The sequence below is a fragment of the Anguilla rostrata genome, chromosome 5 (genome assembly GCF_018555375.3).
Source record: "Anguilla rostrata isolate EN2019 chromosome 5, ASM1855537v3, whole genome shotgun sequence".
NCBI lineage: Eukaryota > Metazoa > Chordata > Actinopteri > Anguilliformes > Anguillidae > Anguilla > Anguilla rostrata.
The window spans coordinates 38,416,987-38,441,270 of NC_057937.1; the positions used below are offsets into that span (position 1 = coordinate 38,416,987).

A 24,284-nucleotide genomic window follows, 5' to 3' on the forward strand; every position below is an offset into this window, starting at 1 on the left:
ACGGTGCCTCTTTAAAAACGCTCCTATATTTGGATGTACCGTCACCTCGCTAAATTAAACTATGCTAATTTAGATCGTGTTCAAGTGTGAATATTTTGACTCGCATAAAACGAGTAAAAGTTGTTTTTGTTTTTTTACAATATCGTGTTGTTTCAAACTTCAACCAGAAGCGGGTCGTTATCCCCTTCAATCAAAAGCACGCGGATTCGAATATATTAAGAGGTCATTCGTGTTTAAAAGCAAGGGGCAGCTGATGAATGCTTGCACAGAACTAGAAAGAAAAAAAGCCCGGGCAGTAAAGGGAAACTGACAAACAGCGCTGACGGCTTAATTTCCAAAGTCAGTAAAGATTTATTGATTTATCAATCGGGGCCCGGGGCGGTTCCTTTTCCCTTGGGGTGAGTGTACCATCACTGTGAACTTGGTGTCGCGGCTTAACACAAAGCCCTCACCAGGGCCCGTTCAGAGCTCGCACACCTCTTCTACTGGAAAATAAGGGGACCGCCCCCTGCAAAAAAAATGTGCAGACGTTTGGGAATTAAACTGTTCATTTGATTTGTTTAGAATGACGATTTTCTTTTGACTGAGTTCCAGTGAGGGCTGACCACATGCAATTTCAATGGAGGGCAAAAGAATGTATTTGCAAAAAAGGAGCTAACGTGCTGCGCTTATATTACTTTTCGTGGTGCTGAACTGCTTATGCAGCCGGCCTCCGAGTATATAGTGACTTCCTGGAGATGGCTTTGATTTTATTTCTTAATGCACACATCGCTGACAAATATGCAATAACATAAATACTGATAATTTGTCTCTGGTGTCAAAGAAAGAAATTAATTTAAAATAAATACAAATAGAAGTTTATGCAGGCTGGTATTAAAATTTACAATATAATGAATCGTTAATGCACCTATATCTGCTGTGTTTCTCGGAACATTATGAGCAGCGCACAGCCCTGACAGACCTAGCAGAACAACTGGTAGTCATTAAAGGCAAAAAATTCACGTGAGGAGCGGTTCCCCATGTCTCCCCCTTTCCAGTACGACCTCTTATGTTGGTGGAACGTTGCCCTCTTGTGGCTACTCTTGGTAAGTTCACTTCGGCTTCTCTCGTCTATCTCCCTGTCAGTTCAGACACATTTTTTGTACCTGAAAGATCCGCCTCCAGGGTCGTTCAGCTTGTTTTTCTGATTTGCGGAGACCTGAACAGCGAAGCCCATGGGACTTCTGCTTGCTTGTATTGTTGGTCCCTTCCCAACTGCGCCTGAAAAAAAACACAAGCAATATTATCATGGGCTGTCCGACAGCATTTCCGTCAAATGGCTCCCTACCTTTAACCATTCTTGTTAACACTGAGAGGTGGGGGGAGAGGAGGGGGCTGAGGAATGGTTCTCTCCAGGTTTGTATACGAAATTGTGCTGTCAATACCACTGTGCTTCACCGTGTCTCCTTCCACACCAAACCGTGGCCAACTGCTCGGAGACGTGTTTCCGGAAAGGCACAAAGACAGCCAGAGTGAATTTAAACTTGATTTTAACAGGCATGTTCCTCGCCAATGGCACTAAGTATTTTTAGAATTTTTCTGTCTTCAGACTTAAGGACATGCAAAAACCGATCTGTAGGACACTGAAGTAGAAGCAGACAGAATTTCTGTACACCTCAAAGCATACACACACCTGGAAAACACACACTTGTGTAGCATTACACACAAATTCTGTGCCCACCCTTCTTTTGGGGGATACGATTTGGACATGTGAACATGTGTTGAATATCAAGATTCCATAGGAGTTGCAACCAAATGTGCAGAGTGGGGACATGAATGTGTTTTTGCAGACAAATGTGCAGAGTGGGGACATGAATGTGTTTTTGCAGACAAATGTGCAGAGTGGGGACATGAATGTTTTTTGCAGACAAATGTGCAGAGTGGGGACATGAATGTGTTTTTGCAGACAAATGTGCAGAGTGGGGACATGAATGTGTATCTGCAGACAAATGTGCCAGAGTGGGAATGTTTTTTTTTGTCTGGAGATAAATATTCCAGTTGGGATATTTCTGTTTGTGTATCAGAATACCAACATAGGGACATTACTGTGTGACTGGTGGACAAACCTGTTCCGTTAGCGAGCGCAAGCTACAATATCATAAGCAAGGCTGAGTCTGTCCTCCAGAAGGAGAAAAGGACGCACCTCTGACAGTCTGCGTGATCACCATTGGCATACGGACCTGGCTGCCCTGAACACCTGCTCTCTTGATGCCCTGGAAAGAGGTGGAGAAAGACAGCACTGGTAGCAAAAGGCCAGGGGTCAGAATTTGCCACACACTGAAGCTCGACAATACCACAGACACGATGAGTTCTGCACTGATCGGCTTTCCTTCTAAGAGTCCCCCGCATGTACTCGGTGAACTGATGGAACACAAGCTTCCATTTAATTATTCTCCTCTGACTGCATTCCTTTTCATGGTTCTCCATGTACAAAGTTCATGGGTTCAGGGAAAAAATATCCAGTTTCAGTTCGCATTTTATTGTTTCTTCATCTCTACAGGAAAACATACCCTGTACAGAGCTTTGTCACAGTGGACAATATATACCAAATACATTTCGATCGATCAGTGTATTGAAACGATGTTTGATTGACGGATTGGTGAGCTGTGCAACGGCCCAAATGGGAAGTGGCGCTATTGGCGGGTGACAAAAAGATAAGGGGCACGCGTGCGTTTTTGCACACACCAACGAGGGCAGGGCGGCAGAGACAGAGTAAGGAAGGACAATGCGGTAGCCGGAGCTAATAAAAGCATTTTTCTCCACGGAAACGGCCCAGGGGGGGGCGGAGCCTCGGGCCGAGGCCATCCATTGTTTAGAGGCTTCTCCGGCTGCTGAATATCTCTCAGCCTCGTTTTCCCCTCTCTGCCGCGCGCTGAACATTACTGTTCAGGGCCGGGCGATGATGGAGACTCTTCCGGAGAGCACTGCCGGGGACGCGGAGACTAAGCGGCACGTTTGGAAACGGCAGCGTTTCCGCCGGCGATAGCTGTGCACTTCCACGGCTGGCACGGCATTCGATCTGGTTCAGCACGCCGCGGAGAAGCGCCTGCTCAGCTGGCTCACGGTGCGCAGTTAAATCTGTGGCTCCGTGCTCGGTCGCGTACGAGTTTGTAAGGAGGCGGTTTTACACGAGCCAATCCCTAAATATTTTGTGCACCCTATTTGAACTTAGCTCGAGGTACAGGTAGGAACAGAAGCTTTCTCGCAACGCTCCCGAAAACGCTCTCGGGCCTCGATCGGAAATTCATGTATTCCGAGTTCGGCGCGCGTCTCCCATTTGACACGCCTCAGAAAAAACCAGCAGCGTTAACCAGTTTAGAATTCCTCCCCTCATCTGGAGCGCTTTGATACCGGCAGCTTTTCCCTGTGATCGCGTTAGTTCTGCGGCTCCCCCGCGCCAGAGACAGCTGGCCTTGTTAGCGCGCCGCTCGCGCGTTTTACTCGTTTGCAAATTGAGCCGTTGAGTTAGCGGTACCCTGCATCGCGGCGGGTAGCGCGGCCGCAGCCCGTTATCTTCCGCGCGACCGCGCCCGCGGCCCCAGAGCGCCCCTTAATTGACCAGAGGACGACCCAGTTACCTCTCCTCACCCGCTGACCTCAGACGAGGAGCACGGCTGATTGGTGCAGAGCAAGCCAGGGCTGTGGAGACTGAGGCAGTGAGTGAGGCTGGAGCCAGCCGGTGAACGTTACAGTACATCTCATTGGCACACAGGAGGCCTGGTCAGGGAGTGCTTTCACATGTCTCTCATTCCCACCCCATGTCCGCTCTACTGCTAGAAGTACTCAGTGCAGGTTTAAGTGAGTTTTCCATCTCCATCATTTTTTCACGATTTGGATGACTGTAAATGTTTTGAGGTCACCGCCGCATCCTCAGTCAATTTAGGGAAAGACTAGCAGAGTGGGTCCTCCACCCACGTGTGCTGATTTGTGTTCCAACTATCCATCATTTCATGACGGATTAATCTTACTGAAAACACGTCAGATGTCACAATGTTACTGAAAACGCACATATTTCTGCACTAAAACAAACACCATATTCGTTTGACTCATTACATTTTCTTTGTTCTTTAAGTCTTCATTTGTCATTATTTGGGCTACATTCAAATTCTACAAAAGGCTTCTTTGTTTCATTATAATACTTCCTTTCCTCGATTCTTTCTGAACAAATCACAAGGAGACATTGAAGGGAAGGAGAGGAGGAGACCAAAACAAAGGAAGGTTTTCATAAGAGTTCCAACTTCTTCGTCTTCTGCCAACATCGTTCGGAAATGATGGTGAAATCCCCCAGTATATAGGCCCTCAAATCCTGTTATATTTTGACGTATCATAAATCCCACATTTTGAAATTTTGTTTTATGATTGATGTTATATCATGTGACTTAGTAAATTTAGCTACTTATTTATTAAAAGCCTTTATAAACTTATGATCAACAAACATTTAAAAATAAGCAATGCTTTATTTAATTTTGTTTTATGCAAGAGGAAATAGAAACGTTCCATTAACATTATTTAGCTTAAGCATATTTTGTAGCCATTTCAGGTACAAGCCATTGTCTTACGCTATGATATTAGAACAGGACATACATAGTGCATTTTTATCCAACATTATGCAAAACTGCGTATTTCTCCTTTCTTTAAATAGAAGGAATGTATCGGTTCTTGGAATCTACCCATTCTTTTAGATAGTACTGGGCATCAGAACCAGCCAAGGAGAAATGGCTTTCGGTGGATCTATGGTAGTGAGGGTCGTCTTCCCAGGCTCCGGTACAGTCTGACACAATCCAGATTCAACCCAGAACGAGGTACATAACTACATCACAGCAATGCCTCAACGCTCACTCCCCTGTCACATGACCAGCTAGTGCATCTTTCCCTCCCGGCATCCATCGCTGGTAAAGGAGTCTGCACGCCATCCTATTTAACAACACTTCCAGAATATTCTACCAATATTAATTCTTCTAAACTGTGACTGCTGCCATTAGCACTGAAACTCAGAGGCGAAACAAACGAGGGTAAAAATAAACGTCGCGGGAAAGGAACGTTCCTGATGGCGGCGGCGGCGGCGGACCTACCACGGCGGAGCCATGCCCGGGGAGGGCGCCGGAAACCGTGGCGCTGACGCTGTTGGGGTGGCGCGCCCGGACGGTGGGCCCGGGGACGAGGCCGGGGGCGGGGGCGGCCCCCCCGGGGGGGGCGGGCTTGGCCTGCTGCAGGGGCTGCGTCAGCGACTGCTGGCTGTTGAGCAGCGACAGCCTCAGGGCAGGCAGGCTTTTCTGTTTACGGGCAAAGAGAAATGGGGGGAAATCGGCACAGTGCAAACCGCATCGCACCCGAACCAACGTTCACCCAGCGTATTAAGCATTTATAAGCACAGAGGATGTCTCCGAAACCTCCAGCAATGCCTGCAAGCTGAATATAGACATGTACTGCCATTCACAAAAATACCCAGTCTCAGTTTGCCTTTTATTGTATCTTCATCTCTACAGGAAAACACACTCTGTACAGAGCTGTGTGGCAATCCACACAATATACACCGATCAGTCACAGCACCTACCTAATATTGTGTAGGTCCCCCTCGTGCCGCCAAAACAGCTCTGACTCGTCGAGGCATGGACTCCTCTGGTATATTTGGATTCCTGTATATATTTGTATCTACTGTATATTTGTATCTAATATTTTGTATCTACTGTAAATTTGTATCTGATTGTGTTACTTTGTTGTCTCTGATGCTGCAACAGTGCAAGTTCCCCCCAGGGATCAATAAAGTACACTACTACTACTACTACTACTACTACTTATTTCATTATTGGTTTTTATTACATAAAAAATTTGAAATGGATTACATTATTGGAAGTTATTACACTATTGGTAGTTTATTACATTATTAGTTGCTACAGAGCTATAAAAAGCTAAGATATTGTTAGAGGGTGAATTATTTCCACATGATTTTAAAAACTCTCGACGGGTCTGAGCTGTTTTGGCGGCACGAGGGGGCCCTACACAATATTAGGCAGGTGGTTTTAATGTTGTGGCTGATCGGTGTATACCAAATACATTTAGACTGATCAGTCAAACAATGTTTGATTAACTGATTGATGAGCTGTACAACAGGCAACAGGCTAACGGAATGTGGCAAAAAGAGAAGGAGTAAATGAGCGTTTTTGTTCATTCACAATTTATGGTGGGGTACTGGTGTTGCATTTTAAGTAAACAAAAAACGAACGTTTGATATTCAGCTACTGATTTTAGCGGCCAAAGGAAACGTCAAAGCGATGCGACTGCGTCCTATTTTTAGAAGCGGCATTTGATGGGCAAACGGATAACGTCACGGTTCCGGTCGGGAACGCTGCGTCTCGCGTGTCCCGAGACGCTTCGCCTCCCGTGACAACGCGACTGCGTCTGCCGCTGAAGCTGTGACCGGGTGACGCGATGTGACACCTGTCACGGGCGGAGAACCCCCCCCCCCGGCTCCCGCCACGGGCCGCCGGCTGCAGTCTCTCAGCGACTGGGGGCAGGCCGGGGGGGGGGGGGAGGGGAGCACACGGCCTTTGCTTGGCTCTCCGGTGTCACACGAGGTTACCGGCACGTGTGCGGTGCGGCGCTGTCCACCAACCTTGAGAAAGGGCACCAGGTAGGGCTGGGGAGAGGACTTGAGCTCCGACTGCAGGCGGTTGGTGAATTCCTCAGGTTCAATCTTGGCATCCTGTTAAAAAGCCATTAATGATGAACAAATGATGGTGAGACGGAAAAACTTTCAAATGAAATATTGCTAATAGGCGCTAATATTAAAAACAAGTGATTATAAATAAAATAATATTAAGTAATGAAACGAAAGTCGCCATACTGAAAAATAACTACATGTTCCCGACGGCCCTGCAAATACACTTGTTTTGGAGATTCATATTGCGAAGGAAAGGTTGGAAATTATATGAGGGAAATTTGCATGTGTACTAAATGGCAGTACAATACATTTCAGGAGGAATAACTTGCTGCCACCTATAGACATAAATGGGTACTACACCAGAGAAAAAAAGAATCTTTTTTCTGATTAAATGTAACTCAATTAAGTCATAAACTGAATGCTCAGCATCTAGCCAATTTCACTTCCCCTGAGGTGAAGAGATTTTTGTAAATAAACATTAGGCCAAATAGGGTCAATGGAATCATGAACTACAACAAGACCAAAACATATTGACATTTTAGACAAAAACCTAGTACCTCTCCACCCTGAAAGCTTGCAAATGGATTGTTCCACAAGACAATGATCCCAAACAAACCTTAAAATAAAAATAAAAATGGTAAAATGGCTGTTTTGCATTAGCCATTTTGAAAGATTCTGTATGGAGGGTAAACAAACTAAAATACTGAAGTACTGAAAATAGGGGTGCCTATAACCTTATCTTTATAAAAAATCTTTTTTGGAAAGAAAATTTTTACTTTTCTCTTTTTCTGAACTCTGTATTATTAGCATAAAATATATAATTTTCTCATTTTTGAACATACAATATAGCTAATTGCTAACAACATAGCCATAAATCACCTTATTTTGGTCATCTCTATCAATGATTCTGAATCCAACTGTCTGTGTGTGTGTGTGTGTGTGTGTGTATGTGTCTGTGTGTGTGTGTGTGTATTTGTGTACGCATACACGCATGCGCATGCACGTTTGTGAGGGTGTGTGAAATACCTATAACCATTCAAAGACGTAAAATTGAAAGTCATGGATGAGGTGGACAGAGTGCGCCAGTTAAATGGTCTAAAAAATGCAACGTGAAACAAGAAGCTGGAAATACCTGATGAATGCTTTCATGTCCAACCAAATCCTTTCTAAGGGTTTAATGTTTGCAGAGGATTGCCCTAGATGACGTTAAAGCGTACCACAGCTTACTCCATAACTTAGCCAGCAGTAGTAGAACAGAAGCACAAACTCACCAGCAGGTCCTGGACCAGGGCCTTCACGTTTCGAGAAGTCTCTGGAGATGGCGAGTTGTGGGAAGCAAGTTTGATGAGTGTGGCCAGGAAGTTCTTGCATTTCTTTACGTTTTCTTGCATCTCCTTGCAAAGGAAGAAGCACACATGTCATATTTCTTTAAAAGTGACACCGATACCTTGGCTTTGCTACAGTAAAACAGTGTGAGTTGTAATAGTCAGCATTGAAAAACTGAACCAAGTGTGTAAAAGCTGTGATAGGGAGTAAAAATAGTGAGCACTGTAAAGCTGAAGTATGTGTGTGAAAGTTATGATAGTGAGCAGTGTAAAGCTGAAGCATGTGTGTGAAAGTTGTGATAGTGCGCAGTGTAAAGCTGAAGCATGTGTGTGAAAGTTGTGATAGTGAGCAGTGTAAAGCTGAAGCATGTGTGTGAAAGTTGTGATAGTGAGCAGTGTAAAGCTGAAGCATGTGTGTGAAAGTTGTGATAGTGAGCAGTGTAAAGCTGAAGCATGTGTGTGAAAGTTGTGATAGTGAGCAGTGTAAAGCTGAAGCATGTGTGTGAAAGTTGTGATAGTGCGCAGTGTAAAGCTGAAGCATGTGTGTGAAAGTTGTGATTGTGAGCAGTGTAAAGCTGAAGCATGTGTGTGAAAGTTGTGATTGTGAGCAGTGTAAAGCTGAAGCATGTGTGTGAAAGTTGTGATAGTGAGCCATGTGAAGCTGAAGCATGTGTGTGAAAGTCGTGATAGTGAGCAGTGTAAAGCTGAAGCATGTGTGTGAAAGTCGTGATAGTGAGCAGTGTAAAGCTGAAGCATGTGTGTGAAAGTCGTGACAGTGAGCAGTGTAAAGCTGAAGCATGTGTGTGAAAGTTGTGATAGTGAGCAGTGTAAAGCTGAAGCATGTGTGTGAAAGTTGTGATAGTGAGCAGTGTAAAGCTGAAGCATGTGTGTGAAAGTCGTGATAGTGAGCAGTGTAAAGCTGAAGCATGTGTGTGAAAGTTGTGATAGTGAGCCATGTAAAGCTGAAGCATGTGTGTGAAAGTCGTGATAGTGAGCAGTGTAAAGCTGAAGCATGTGTGTGAAAGTTGTGATACTGAGCAGTGTAAAGCTGAAGCATGTGTGTGAAAGCTGTGATAGTGAGCAGTGTAAAGCTGAAGCATGTGTGTGAAAGTTGTGATAGTGAGCAGTGTAAAGCTGAAGCATGTGTGTGAAAGTTGTGATAGTGAGCAGTGTAAAGCTGAAGCATGTGTGTGAAAGTTGTGATAGTGAGCCATGTAAAGCTGAAGAATGTTTGTGAAAGTTGTGATAGTGAGCAGTGTAAAGCTGAAGCATGTGTGTGGAAGTTGTGATAGTGAGCCATGTGAAGCTGAAGCATGTGTGTGAAAGTCGTGATAGTGAGCAGTGTAAAGCTGAAGCATGTGTGTGAAAGTCGTGATAGTGAGCAGTGTAAAGCTGAAGCATGTGTGTGAAAGTTGTGATAGTGAGCAGTGTAAAGCTGAAGCATGTGTGTGAAAGTTGTGATAGTGAGCAGTGTAAAGCTGAAGCATGTGTGTGTGAAAGTTGTGATAGTGAGCAGTGTAAAGCTGAAGCATGTGTGTGAAAGTCGTGATAGTGAGCAGTGTAAAGCTGAAGCATGTGCGTGAAAGTTGTGATAGTGAGCCATGTAAAGCTGAAGCATGTGTGTGAAAGTCGTGATAGTGAGCAGTGTAAAGCTGAAGCATGTGTGTGAAAGCTGTGATAGTGAGCAGTGTAAAGCTGAAGCATGTGTGTGAAAGTTGTGATAGTGAGCAGTGTAAAGCTGAAGCATGTGTGTGAAAGTTGTGATAGTGAGCAGTGTAAAGCTGAAGCATGTGTGTGAAAGTTGTGATTGTGAGCAGTGTAAAGCTGAAGCATGTGTGTGAAAGTTGTGATAGTGAGCAGTGTAAAGCTGAAGCATGTGTGTGAAAGTTGTGATAGTGAGCAGTGTAAAGCTGAAGCATGTGTGTGAAAGCTGTGATAGTGAGCAGTGTAAAGCTGAAGCATGTGTGTGAAAGTTGTGATAGTGAGCAGTGTAAAGCTGAAGCATGTGTGTGAAAGTTGTGATAGTGAGCAGTGTAAAGCTGAAGCATGTGTGTGAAAGTTGTGATAGTGAGCCATGTAAAGCTGAAGCATGTGTGTGAAAGTCGTGATAGTGAGCAGTGTAAAGCTGAAGCATGTGTGTGAAAGTCGTGATAGTGAGCAGTGTAAAGCTGAAGCATGTGTGTGAAAGTTGTGATAGTGAGCCATGTAAAGCTGAAGAATGTTTGTGAAAGTTGTGATAGTGAGCAGTGTAAAGCTGAAGCATGTGTGTGGAAGTTGTGATAGTGAGCCATGTGAAGCTGAAGCATGTGTGTGAAAGTCGTGATAGTGAGCAGTGTAAAGCTGAAGCATGTGTGTGAAAGTCGTGATAGTGAGCAGTGTAAAGCTGAAGCATGTGTGTGAAAGTTGTGATAGTGAGTCGTGTAAAGCTGAAGCATGTGTGTGAAAGTTGTGATAGTGAGCAGTGTAAAGCTGAAGCATGTGTGTGAAAGTCGTGATAGTGAGCAGTGTAAAGCTGAAGCATGTGCGTGAAAGTTGTGATAGTGAGCCATGTAAAGCTGAAGCATGTGTGTGAAAGTCGTGATAGTGAGCAGTGTAAAGCTGAAGCATGTGTGTGAAAGTTGTGATACTGAGCAGTGTAAAGCTGAAGCATGTGTGTGAAAGCTGTGATAGTGAGCAGTGTAAAGCTGAAGCATGTGTGTGAAAGTTGTGATAGTGAGCCATGTAAAGCTGAAGCATGTGTGTGAAAGTCGTGATAGTGAGCAGTGTAAAGCTGAAGCATGTGTGTGAAAGTCGTGATAGTGAGCAGTGTAAAGCTGAAGCATGTGTGTGAAAGTCGTGATAGTGAGCAGTGTAAAGCTGAAGCATGTGTGTGAAAGTTGTGATAGTGAGTCGTGTAAAGCTGAAGCATGTGTGTGAAAGTTGTGATAGTGAGCAGTGTAAAGCTGAAGCATGTGTGTGAAAGTCGTGATAGTGAGCAGTGTAAAGCTGAAGCATGTGCGTGAAAGTTGTGATAGTGAGCCATGTAAAGCTGAAGCATGTGTGTGAAAGTCGTGATAGTGAGCAGTGTAAAGCTGAAGCATGTGTGTGAAAGTTGTGATAGTGAGCAGTGTAAAGCTGAAGCATGCGTGTGAAAGTTGTGATAGTGAGCAGTGTAAAGCTGAAGCATGTGTGTGAAAGTCGCGATAGTGAGCAGTGTAAAGCTGAAGCATGTGTGTGAAAGTTGTGATAGTGAGCAGTGTAAAGCTGAAGCATGTGTGTGAAAGTTGTGATAGTGAGCCATGTAAAGCTGAAGCATGTGTGTGAAAGTTGTGATAGTGAGCCATGTAAAGCTGAAGCATGTGTGAAAGTTGTGATAGTGAGCAGTGTAAAGCTGAAGCATGTGTGTGAAAGTCGTGATAGTGAGCAGTGTAAAGCTGAAGCATGTGTGTGAAAGTCGTGATAGTGAGCAGTGTAAAGCTGAAGCATGTGTGTGAAAGTTGTGATAGTGAGCAGTGTAAAGCTGAAGCATGTGTGTGAAAGTTGTGATAGTGAGCAGTGTAAAGCTGAAGCATGTGTGTGAAAGTTGTGATAGTGCGCAGTGTAAAGCTGAAGCATGTGTGTGAAAGTTGTGATAGTGAGCAGTGTAAAGCTGAAGCATGTGTGTGAAAGTTGTGATAGTGAGCAGTGTAAAGCTGAAGCATGTGTGTGAAAGTTGTGATAGTGAGCAGTGTAAAGCTGAAGCATGTGTGTGTGAAAGTTGTGATAGTGCGCAGTGTAAAGCTGAAGCATGTGTGTGAAAGTTGTGATAGTGAGCAGTGTAAAGCTGAAGCATGTGTGTGAAAGTTGTGATAGTGAGCCATGTAAAGCTGAAGCATGTGTGTGAAAGTTGTGATAGTGAGCCATGTAAAGCTGAAGCATGTGTGTGAAAGTTGTGATAGTGAGCCATGTAAAGCTGAAGCATGTGTGTGAAAGTCGTGATAGTGAGCAGTGTAAAGCTGAAGCATGTGTGAAAGTTGTGAGAGTGAGCCATGTAAAGCTGAAGCATGTGTGTGAAAGTTGTGATAGTGAGCAGTGTAAAGCTGAAGCATGTGTGTGAAAGTTGTGATAGTGAGCCATGTAAAGCTGAAGCATGTGTGTGAAAGTCGTGATAGTGAGCAGTGTAAAGCTGAAGCATGTGTGAAAGTTGTGATAGTGAGCCATGTAAAGCTGAAGCATGTGTGTGAAAGTCGTGATAGTGAGCAGTGTAAAGCTGAAGCATGTGTGTGAAAGTTGTGATAGTGAGCAGTGTAAAGCTGAAGCATGTGTGTGAAAGTTGTGATAGTGAGCAATGTAAAGCTGAAGCATGTGTGTGAAAGTTGTGATAGTGAGCCATGTAAAGCTGAAGCATGTGTGTGAAAGATGTGATAGTGAGCAGTGTAAAGCTGAAGCATGTGTGTGGAAGTTGTGATAGTGAGCCATGTAAAGCTGAAGCATGTGTGTGAAAGTCGTGATAGTGAGCAGTGTAAAGCTGAAGCATGTGTGTGAAAGTCGTGATAGTGAGCAGTGTAAAGCTGAAGCATGTGTGTGAAAGTTGTGATAGTGAGCAGTGTAAAGCTGAAGCATGTCTGTGAAAGATGTGATAGTGAGCAGTGTAAAGCTGAAGCATGTGTATGAAAGTTGTGATAGTGAGCAGTGTAAAGCTGAAGCATGTGTGTGAAAGTTGTGATAGTGAGCAGTGTAAAGCTGAAGCATGCGTGTGAAAGTTGTGATAGTGAGCCATGTAAAGCTGAAGCATGTGTGTGAAAGTCGTGATAGTGAGCAGTGTAAAGCTGAAGCATGTGTGTGAAAGTTGTGATAGTGAGCCGTGTAAAGCTGAAGCATGTGTTGCAGGTAATGGGGCACTAATGCCAGGTTCAGATGTGCAAGGCCTGCTGGCAGCTGTGACAAGAGGCCAGAGCAGAGACCTGGGAAATAACAGAGACTCCTGGGACGGGGGACGCGGGGACGGCTGCCGCTGCCGTCTGGGGGGGCAGGGCGGTCTGGGGCTGGGCCTGGGGGGTGGTCTGCCCCCCCGCGATCACCGTGGAGGGCTGCTGCGAAGCCGTCACCGTCACCGCCACCGCGGCGGCCACCGGGCCCCCGGTCACTGCTGCCTTCTGGGAAAGTGGGGGAGCAGACAGAGACAAACGAGACATGACGATCCCCTTCCAGCAAGGCCAGAGAGCAGAGAAGCAGCACAGCACAGGTCACTGTGTCACTTTGGGTCTGACTGCTGTGGACATGGCTCACCACTAGGGGGAGCAAGGGAGTAGTGGCCATCTATAATCATGGAGATCTGAAGGGTCCACAGAATTTTGTTCTTATTCTGATATTAACCAATCAATGAAAGCAGCTAATTACAGCTAAATCACCTCACCTGGTGTCTTGGCATAACTTGACTGCTTCCAAGTTATGCCAAGGACATGATGAAAAAATCACACCCTGTGGCTCTGCAGGAGTAGGGCTGGCCACCCCTGACTACAACACAGCAACCATAACTGCCTCCCCACTGGATTATCTGATGCCGTAATTTAAATGTTTATGTTGATTAACACTGTGACAGCCTAGCAGAGTGCTAACATTTATGCAAGTGCAGTTGCGAAAAAATTGCAGGACATCCTTGGTGTGGAAGAAAAGTGGGCTGTCGTTCGCGTGGGGAAATTCAGGATCTGGCGAATTTATGCAAGCCCTGACATCAGAAATAATATAACAAAGGTAATAGCAGGAGGAAATAATTGTTTTTGAAGATGATGCAAGAGCATAATATTATAGGTATCCATTTTGCACAAAAAGAGACCAATAAATCGGCAGCATTCTCAACCTTGATCTGATGTGTAGTTAGTATATTTCTTCAAACACAAGAAGAAATGAGCGTCATACACATCTGGAATTAATTCTTTTGACATGGCTGCTATAGATTTTAAAGTATGTTTAAAAAATATGTATGATTTTTGGCAAAACAAGCACACAGAAATTATGCTACGATAACATGAAACATCTTTGGCCTGTCCACAGGACACAATGCATTTGATTGTTTCTACTAGCCGTTCTACCAATGTTAGCTTTAAATGCGTGCACCAAATGGACGAACCAGCGATTCATCTAGATAAAATGTAAACAAGTGCTCATTCACTAAAGTACCATGCCTCCTATTAAAGAAACGTAAATAAAACTGACAACCGAGGTCCTGGAGGGCCAACAGGTTTTTCCAGCAAATTTTTAAACCACCATCACTTTGAGAACGGGGGGGAGGGGGGGGGAATTGGTTCATTTGAAGCGATAATTATTTGAATCAGGTCACAGCCTGTTACAGGCTTGCAGACACCGCAGCCCTCCAGCAACCCTGGTCTAGAGGAGTACAGAACATGCCGCAGGGCGACGGGGGGAGGGGTTTGGCGAAAACGGCGGTGCTCACGGTGGAGGCCGCGGGCGGGGCCTGGAGGGCGGGGCTGCCGGCGGGGGAGCCGGACTGAGCAACCTTGGCCTGCACCGGAGGGCCCGGCCGGATGGCCTGCGGGGACACGGGAGACTGGAGAGGAAAAGAGAGAGGACAGAGAGAGAGAGAGACCAGCTGAGCGGGACAGAAAAGGGAAAAAAAAGAAGACAGACCAGGGGAAAGGAGCGAGACCCGACCGCGGTGCCGGGGAGGCCGTGGAAACGTTCGACGCTGTCGGTCTCTCAAAACGGGAGACGATTGAACCCGCTGCGCTAAGACACGCCCTTCGGAATTTTACTGACATCGATCCAGCTTTTCCTGCCCTAAGGCATTGTGCCCTGTAACTTCCTGTATGGCACTCTCTCCATTCAGGAGATACTCCTTTTCTCTTTCCTCCTAGCGGCAGACTGAGGACAGCTTGACCATCACCATCCCGGTAGCCGAATGCCAACGAAGCACACAGCAGCCAGGCTGGTGTGGAAACCACGGAGTGCTTCCCGATATTGCCAGCACGTAAGGGGTTAAAGTGTCTCAGATACCCGTTTGACTCAGACCTGGGGCTGACTGGCAGCGTTAAGCCCCTGCGCTATGCGAGATAGAGGGGCTGGCAGGGGAAGCGTCGAGATGTCGACACCAGAGGTTGAGGTACCCCGTGGCACTGTGGGCACGCTGCCCACTCTGCCAGCACGGAAGGCTGGCACAAAAACAGGGTCTGGCTCTCCGTTCCACAACAGGACCCCTTGACCTGGCGTTCACCGGTGGGTGATAGAGGGGACTTCCTAGGGAAGCCAAATGAAAGGAGGGTGAGGGAGTGGGGGGGGGCAGGGGGTTGTGGGGAGGAGCGAGAAGTGCCGGGAGCAGACCTCACCGGCTGTGGCGCCTTGGGCGCTATCAGGGAGCGTGTGCGCTCGAGGGTGCGTGAGGGTGTTTGGTGACAGGCGTGAGGAGGGGGGGAGAGACTGCCGGAAGGGGGAGAAAGCGTCTGACTGCAAGGTATGCCATCACAACAGATTACTCATTAATGAGGTAAAGCGCTTGTTAGTTTCTTAAAACAATCAGGCAGCCGGGCAACCAACGGATTAACAAAGGTGGAAAATAGCTTTTTAAAACCCACTTTTCTCTGACATGACTGTGGGACAGAGACAGCATGATGGGAAAGGAAAGGACAATTGCGGCGGCTGCTTCCCTGTTTAATGAATGGTATAAAGTGGTGGAATTACATTTGTAACCTTTGTGCACTTCCTGCGCATGAAAAAATGTAATTATAACAAAAAGAGTTCAGGTTAAAAGTTCAGACCCAACTTCCTTTTTATCTAAATTATTTAATGTAATCCAGCCAGTCTTTTAGCTACGGTAAGAAGTACTGAATGTCAAAGTGCAGGACACAAGACACTAATGGCAATGTGGGCGACACAAGTGTATTCATTATTACATCCAATCATGAGAAGTAACTTCTGTAGCCAAAGTGGATTGGATGTAAGAAATAACTTCTGCAGCCAATTCCTATTTCTCACTTCTCTGCTTTTTAAAAGTAATAAAGGAAAAGTTGTTGAAAAGATAATCAAATGCATAAAGATATTTAGTCTGGTATAGTGTGCACAGGTGAGAAAATCGAGTAAATTCTGCCCTCTAGTGGCTGCGCCACATGCTCGAGAAACAGCGCAGTTGGCATTGAATTCACTGCACAATTCATTCTCAGTTTCCTGAATGATCGACACTTTGAAAATCACTGGACCTTTGTTAACACAGATCCATTTTGGATAAATTGTCCACCAGGGACACGGGTTGGTTAATAATACAGCAGTCAAAGCAAACACAGGGTAAAAGTAAAACAAATATATACACTGTATATTTTATGTGGTTGTGGTTCATTCTGATCAACATGATACATAGAAATATATGTTATGGTACATATATAAGTTACAAAAGACACAAATGGGGTCTATGGAACTTAGTCTATCTTTTGTTGAACAAACACAGTAATTCCCACTTTCTTTCACCTGAATAGTGTGGTGGAGTTTAGAACAAGAACAACTAACATTTTCACCTTTCACTCTGTAGGACCTACAGGCTTTCCCCCAGGTTGCAGCTTCGTGCAATAGGAAAATGTAGCCTCACACACTTTGTAAATAGATAAATAAATAAATATAAATATGTAAATTCACTTTCCTTAATCCAACCCCAAACTGCAGACCTCCAGCTTTACGTGCTGAGGGCTGACTCAGCCTTGGTATGTTGAAAACAGGCACCTTGGATTGGTAGGTAAAACTCCTATGGCATTTGCATATGAAGCGTACAAAAAGTGTATTTGTGCATCAGTGACCGTGGCCATAATAGAACTGTCACATATAACCACACTTTAGCGGTAATGGTAAGACAGTTTGCTTCAAATCGAGCATCGCAAATGTGGTCATTCACAATTATGTTCCGAGCAACAACCAGTGAGAAAAGAAAAATCAAATCACCAAATGAAATTTTATATCTGCAATATCTACATTACCTGCCAAAGAGTTTATATCCCTCTTATCAGAGAAACTAATGGCACATGTACACATATTTGTATCAGTACACACTGACCAATAATTGTTTTTCCTAGGTTGGAAGTCAGATCCATGTTAAGCTAGGATAGCCAAGTACGTACACGGTATGGTAATGCTTTATGTCTTTGCATTAAAAAAAAATGCCTTGTAAACAACACTCACCCAATATGTAATTGGGTCAAACAGATTTTTAACAATTGTTTGACCCAGGTCTACTGCTTACATATGGTGTTCATTTCAAAATGATTCTATATCATGATGTAGAAATCCCGGAGCATAACAGGATGTTAAAACATTTGATAAAGGGGCTTGGGATAAAGGTGACTGGTCATCATTTTCTGCCGTGAAAATTAACACACACTCATCTCCCCACCTGTTTTATTCCACTGCAATCACCTCTGAGAGTACGTTTCGTGTGAGACAGCTAGATGGCAGTCCATCCCCACTGTCTCCCGCTAACGGCCTCTACGCTAATCCAGCGTCTGATCGCTGATGAGCGCTCCCGCCTGTAGGAGAGCCTCTGGAATGCACAGTGTTACAGGATAAGCAGCTGTTCGACAGACTGTGTTCCTGGCTTCCAAAGCAACATCGAGCAGATTGCAGGATGAAGGCTTTTCCGCAGTTCCCACTTTCCCAGTGAGTCCTCTCTCCCACAGCCATCCTTATTCTCTGTGCTCCTCATACAGACTATCACTGCTCCTATCTGTGCTCCTCATACAGACTATCACTGTTCCTCTCTGTGCTCCTCATACAGACTATCACTGTTCCTCTCTGTGCTCTTCATACAGACTATCACTCCTCCTATCTGTGCTCCTCATACAGAAGACTATCACTGTTCCTCTGTGCACTTCATACAGACTATCACTGTTCCTCTCTGTGCCCCTCATATAGACCATCACTGTTCCGCTCGGCCCCCTCTACTAACACTCTATCGCTGTCCTCCCTGTAGAGGCCTCAAAGACAGACATAGCAGCTGTTCGCGACTGTGTTCCTGCTTCCAAAGACATCGACTGATTTGCAGATGAAGCTTTCCCAGTTCACTTCCCCGTGGTCTCCCCTCACAGCCATCCTTTTCCTGTGCTCTTCATACAGAAGACTATCACTGCTCCTCTCTGTGCTCCTCATACAGACTATTGCTGTTCCTCTCTGTGCACCACATACAGACTATCACTGTTCCTCTCCGTGCACCTCATACAGACTATCACTGTTCCTCTGTGCACTTCATACAGACTATCACTGTTCCTCTCTGTGTACCTCATACAGACTATCACTGTTCCTATCTGTGCTCCTCATACAGACCATCACTGTTCCTCTCTGTGCTCCTCATACAGACTATCACTGTTCCTCTCTGTGCTCCTCATACAGACTATCACTGTTCCTCTCTGTGCTCCTCATAAAGACTATCACTGTTCCTCTCTGTGCTCCTCATACAGACTATCACTGTTCCTCTCTGTGCTCCTCATAAGGACTATCACTGTTCCTCTCTGTGCTCCTCATACAGAAGACTATCACTGTTCCTCGCTGTGCTCCTCATACAGAAGACTATCACTGTCTTCTTTGCTCCTACTTCTGCATGGATCTTCTGACCATCTGTCTTTCACTCATACATTCACTTTAACTTTACGTACCCTCTAAAACCTTCAGTCTACTGCCATCTTTCTCTGTCATACACACACACAAACCGACACACACCCTACCTCTCCATCATGTCAGCTCCTCGAGTAGGATTTGATTAAAAAAGAAGACTGCATAAAAACTGCTGGAGTGGCTGAAACTTTACAAATTTCAATGTCAAATTTTTAAGCTTGTGTTAGTGGTTTTGACAGTTCTCGTGTCAGACACCATACATTTTAAAGACATACAGAGCCAAAATAAATTATTCTGGCAATTTTTGAAGATGAGAAAATAATGTTGTACAACACAAACAATACAATTTCCGGCCTACAGTATATTCTCTGTACAGAAAATGGGCACTATTACAGTATTACAACTGCTCAGAGAAAAACATTAGTAGCTATCTGGGACCTGCAGGTGAAGCTGAGCACCGGATCACCTGATTGCTCATTACAGCCACCTGTGTTCACCTGATGGCCCAAGTGAATAGAAGCCTGAAAAGACTGTAGTACGAGATATCCCTTTTGACTCCTTCAGACTCCTTTTAAGACCCCTTTGCTTCCTTATGCTTTTACACTTCGCAGCTACCATGTCTCGCCCTGTTTTGTATTCAGTTTATTTTGTGTTAGAGTATTTTTGTTGTAGGTTACAGGTGGGCAGGCAGTTTCTTTCCTTTCTTATTTTAACACGTTTTTAGATAGATAGGCCAAAGTAGGGAGAGTATTCACCGGAAGACTCAGTCCTTTGTCTTTGCCCCAGTAGAGAGGTATAGTACTAGGTTTTGTTTTAGATAAGGAGTAGCCTAGCTCTGGCCTGTCTACTGCCCGTGCCATCCTGTAAACCTACATATGGGTAAATCATTCTGTTTTTGCCTTATGTTCGTAATAAATTTAATCTTTGTTATGTACACCTGGACTCCTTTTCTGGTTAGTGGCAATAGTTGTGTTACTGTCCATTTTAGTCCCTAGCTGTTGCTACTGAAGTTGACTTTTGGGACGCAACACATTTCTCTTAAAGTAATATTTTTCTACTAAAAACTCTTAAATAAAATCCACAATTGCAGAACAAAGGATCGGAAGGATCTTGCAACTATTTTGTATTAAGACATATTAAGACATAAGAAATATTTTAATCAATCTCTAAAATCATTATAGAATACGACTGGGTAGTGTTTTCCTTGTAGTTTGGGTTCACAAAATAATGAAAACAGAAGCATGAATATTTGTGTCACTTATTTTTCTTAAATAAATGTATAATTTGAGAACAGTATAATTTTGGTTGATTTCATTGCATCGTTATTAAATTAGAATATTTCCACATTTTAGAACTGGTATAAATTTTATAGTCTTTTTTGTCTTTATCAAAGGTCTTCATCATCTTTATCAAAGGTGTGAATAATTTTGGAGGGCACTAATTTCCGCCAAAACTTTGATCACTGACCAAAAGTTTAACCCACAATGTGCGCTGCATCACAACCTTGAATCTCACTCTCCTGCGATGGTTATGTACCACAGTACGCATGCAGCATACCAGCAAGAGCTGGATGTAACGGCTTTAACAGAAGCAAACCTGATACTGACACTGTGCATTAATTATCAGACAGTACTTGAGCCAGGTGGATTTCTGTACGGGAGAGTGACTCCTTTCAATTCTCAATACTACTCAGATTGACTCACAGCTTCATTGGCGTTGTCAACGGCTGTATAAATATTATCTAAATAAAGACACGTTTTCAACATACCAAAAAAAGTGACACAACGGGCTCGATTTTCCGGCCGACGCAAAGCGAGGAGCCGCTGCTGGGGGTGTGTCAGTCAATATCGCCTGGCGTTGTGCAATTTTGGCAGCTCATAGGCATTTTCGGGACATTCCAGTCTGTCATGTGCACCATGCGCAGGCCGTCGTCCGGCAGATTGGTCATTTTGGGGCTTTACAATGCAATGCCCAAGTTTCACAGTCTATTCAAAAGGCGATCAACAGTTTTTGTGGATCACATACCGTCCAATTCGACTTGACTTGATTTTACATGAATCACAAAAGTAAAAAAAAATGCATTTATTTTTCATTTTCATTTTTATTATTATAATTCTTGTATTTATTTCTATTTCTAATTGTTTGTGGCTGTACCTATAGTGGTCCTGCATTTCATTCTTTTTCTTATACCTGCCTGTAATGAGAAGAATGACAATGAATGCAACTTGATAATTCAAATTTGAGTGAAACAATTAATAATCATCAAAAATTCCATAAAACATAACTGAGTAGTGTAACGTATCTTACCGGTGGAAAATTTTAAATCAGCTTGAACATAATGCCTCATTCAGTACTTTTCTACATAAAATATTAATATTCGTGCTTAGAAAAAAAAAAGCTTTTTTGGCATGTTATTTCAAATCATTGATGGTCACAGAATGTCATCACCACTCGTGGTCAAGAAGATACAAGTCAAACCTATGCTGATTTGGAATGGAAATACGTGTAAATACAAGTAAAACATCGAAACCACCACTCATCCAGTTGTTGTGAATGATGGCCTCGTACACTTTAATTTTTCTTTCTTTTTTCATGTGAGCAACACTAAGACATTTTACTTTTGTGAACGGGATCACTGGCATTGTATGATTTCCCTTGGTTTTACTTTGTTTCATAAAACTTCAAGAAGCTGTTGTCATAATTTCGTAGGTATAGCATCGCTCATTTAAACTAATTATCAACAAGTGATAATAGTAATGAATATAAATATAGAAGACTATGAGAGAAACATGCATACACATAAATACATGCATAAACACGCGTACATTCATGCTGAACGAAATACAGAGGCATGGATTCAGTCATTTCCTTTTACCATGAGTGACAAATAAATTAAAGTGTTTGTCATTTATTTAAATGGAAGTGTTTTTATAGGGGTATTGTGTACACAACAGACCTACTAATTGTTTGTACGTATAGAGGATCTATAGAGCTAACTAGCATTAATGGAGCAATATAGAAATGTGGCATTGCAGCTACAGTAGCCTAGTTAAGAAAGTAGTTAACAGTAGAAATGGCACAGCGAAGAATTTGAACATTCTCACTTTAAGAAAATCGATCTACAATATCTGTCATTATCTTGCGCCAGTTTACAGACGACCGCTAAGGTTAAGTACTGGACTGAATCGCAGAGCAGATTTTGATCCTTAATTTTGGACCTGTCTGTACTAACATTACACACTCGGTCTGTCAACTCCTTAGCAAGGTAGCTAACATTAAACTCGGTCAAAATGGTAAAAGCGAAACTGTCTGAAGTGTGTGTGTATTTTATTTGGATTTCAGAAATATACACGAGTTTCCCGCCAAAATTATAGTTGCAAAAGCAACAATTTTTAGGCAATTAGTAGCTTGCAAGAAAGCAAGCGTAATGAGTTAGAAATTTGTCTGACCCTGAAGGGGGATTTGAATCCATGCCTGTCACTTGTCAAAAGATCCCATACGCAAGCATGCAACCCAGTGAGCTACTAGTGAAGTAGGTGCTGGGGCCGCAAAGTATGTTTGTTTATTTTTAAACCATGTGCACTTCTATATATGTCCATTTTGCGTGTGTTTCTGGTGTTCGCTTGGCTGATGCAGCTAAATGTGCAATGGGGCGATGTATTTTTTATGGGCCTGGAGCATTTGTGATGATGTAATCGACAGGAAAAAAAGGAGGAAGCAAACATAAAACCCCCGCAAAATCCCTTGAAAAGTGCCGAACTCTCAGTGCTGTATAGGTATGGTGCATACCTGCTATCCCACGTTAACGATCAATAAACAACACAAATGTCAGACGCAAAAAGACAATTGGGTCAAAGAAACAGGGGGCATTTTTGGTTGTAGTTCAAGTCTGGGTCATTGCCATTGTAATCATAAATAAAAACAACTCTGAATATGTGTTTATAGAACGCAGTGTATTTTTTCCCTGCGTCTGATCTTTTTTCCACATAAAAAATGTAAGATCCTGTGTTAACGCAACCACACACACACACACACACACACATGCATGTACCGTGCAAGATACCGCCCCGGCTCATACCTGAGTGGTGGTCACTCTGAATGTGGCCCCGGTGGTGGGGGTCGCAGGTCGGGGGGAGATGCTGTTCTGGGCCTGCGCCTGAGCCTGAGCCTGAGCCAGAGCCTGCTGGGGGACCATCACCAGCTGCCCCATCTCGGTGCGCACCAGCACCATGCCTGAAACACAGGGAGAGGCGCTCACACACCGTACGCATTCATGGCCAGCCATGTCTCTCCCACGCTCGTCACCGACGCCCGACGGATCACGGCTATTTCTGCGCTTCCGGAAGCTTCCGGAGGAACTGGCAGCGCTCAAACGCGCGGCGGCATTATCCATAATGTCCTACGAGCACGTTTCAATGAATTAGCCCATTTCAATTCAATTCTGGAAATGAGTGGCATGAAACGGAACTGACCGCAACCCTGCTGGGGTGACCACTTAAGCGTTTTATTCCAATTTAGCTGAGGTTTCGGTTAGCTTTTTATGGTTTTTGGACAGCGCTGCGCACTAAACCAAGAGGGTGTTCGCTACCCTTAAGTACGAACATGAAACGATCCCTAACAATCAATCACTCTGCACACCAGCTTCTCTGGTCCGCAGCCAAGTAGTGACCATCTAACCACAATCTGAAAGCAAACCTGAGATTTCACTGCAAGTTATCAGTGGACTTTGAGTGAAGACTTCATTCTTAAAAAATGACAGTTTGGCAGGAGAAGGGAGGAATCACAAATCTCTGACACAAGGAGCAGGTGCCAAGTGAGTTCCTAAATATTACACAGGCAACTTAACATATGAAAGCATAAAAAATAAAAACAGTCTCCTTGGCTATCCACTGCTGAGTTAAACCGACCATTTTTCACAAATATCCATAGTGCGAGAACAAGTGTAACATATTACTGTGCTATAATAAAACTGGGTATTAAAAGCGCAAAAATAACTAACATTAAAATGTTTCAAGTATTATAACTTCCAAACACAGCGCTTTTAAATTCAACATGAAACATGGGTATTTGCATGATACTGTGCGTAATAGTGACCACAAGTTTTGTAGAGCATGCTCTAGACATGTTGTTGCATATAACTAATTCAAGAAAGTGAGTGAAATTATTTAAAAAACAGTCAGGATGGGATAACTGAGCCAGCGGCTGACTGCAGGGACTGCGCTCCAATACAAGAACAGCTGCTCTGCTGCACCTTAGAGGGTGCAGTAAATACAACAGCCCATGCATCAACTTCAGCAACTGAGTAAACACTTCATTATAGGGAAGGAAGAGGACACGGGCGCAGGGTATGCCAGTATGTTTAAAATCCATATTAATTATCTATACAATATATCTATATAAACTCACATTCAGCCTAACAAAACGTTTCTGGAAAATTCTAAACATTTTACAAACTATTACTGCCTAATTAACACTATATTACAATAATGATCAACATTTACATGGAGAAGGAAAAATTTGAGTGCTGCTTTTCTTAAGCCGTAATAAAACGGGAACTCACTGGAAGCAGAGTGCAAGGTGTAAGGCACTGTACATAGAACACCATTCTGCGCAGCACCTTACACCATAAAGAAGGCCTACACAGTGCCGCCACGCCCAGGTCAGATCACCATGTCAACCTAAATGCCTTTCAACTTTCT

At 43.9% G+C, this 24,284-nt stretch overlaps 1 protein-coding gene across 3 annotated transcripts in view; it reads right to left on the minus strand.

The window, feature by feature from the left end:
* Positions 1-24,284, minus strand: part of LOC135255232 (transcription initiation factor TFIID subunit 4-like) — a 78,269-nt gene that overhangs the window by 49,915 nt on the left and 4,070 nt on the right. The window contains exons 2-9 of one of the 3 annotated variants that reach the window (XM_064336109.1): positions 22,664-22,818; positions 14,438-14,551; positions 12,948-13,139; positions 7,972-8,094; positions 6,653-6,742; positions 5,112-5,312; positions 2,183-2,252; positions 1,146-1,260 (exon numbers count right to left, since the gene is read on the minus strand). In XM_064336109.1, coding sequence (XP_064192179.1) covers positions 1,146-1,260; positions 2,183-2,252; positions 5,112-5,312; positions 6,653-6,742; positions 7,972-8,094; positions 12,948-13,139; positions 14,438-14,551; positions 22,664-22,818 — 1,060 coding nt within the window. The remainder of the gene's footprint in view (positions 1-1,145; positions 1,261-2,182; positions 2,253-5,111; positions 5,313-6,652; positions 6,743-7,971; positions 8,095-12,947; positions 13,140-14,437; positions 14,552-22,663; positions 22,819-24,284) is intronic. The other 2 variants (XM_064336111.1, XM_064336110.1) reach the window with 2 other exon arrangements.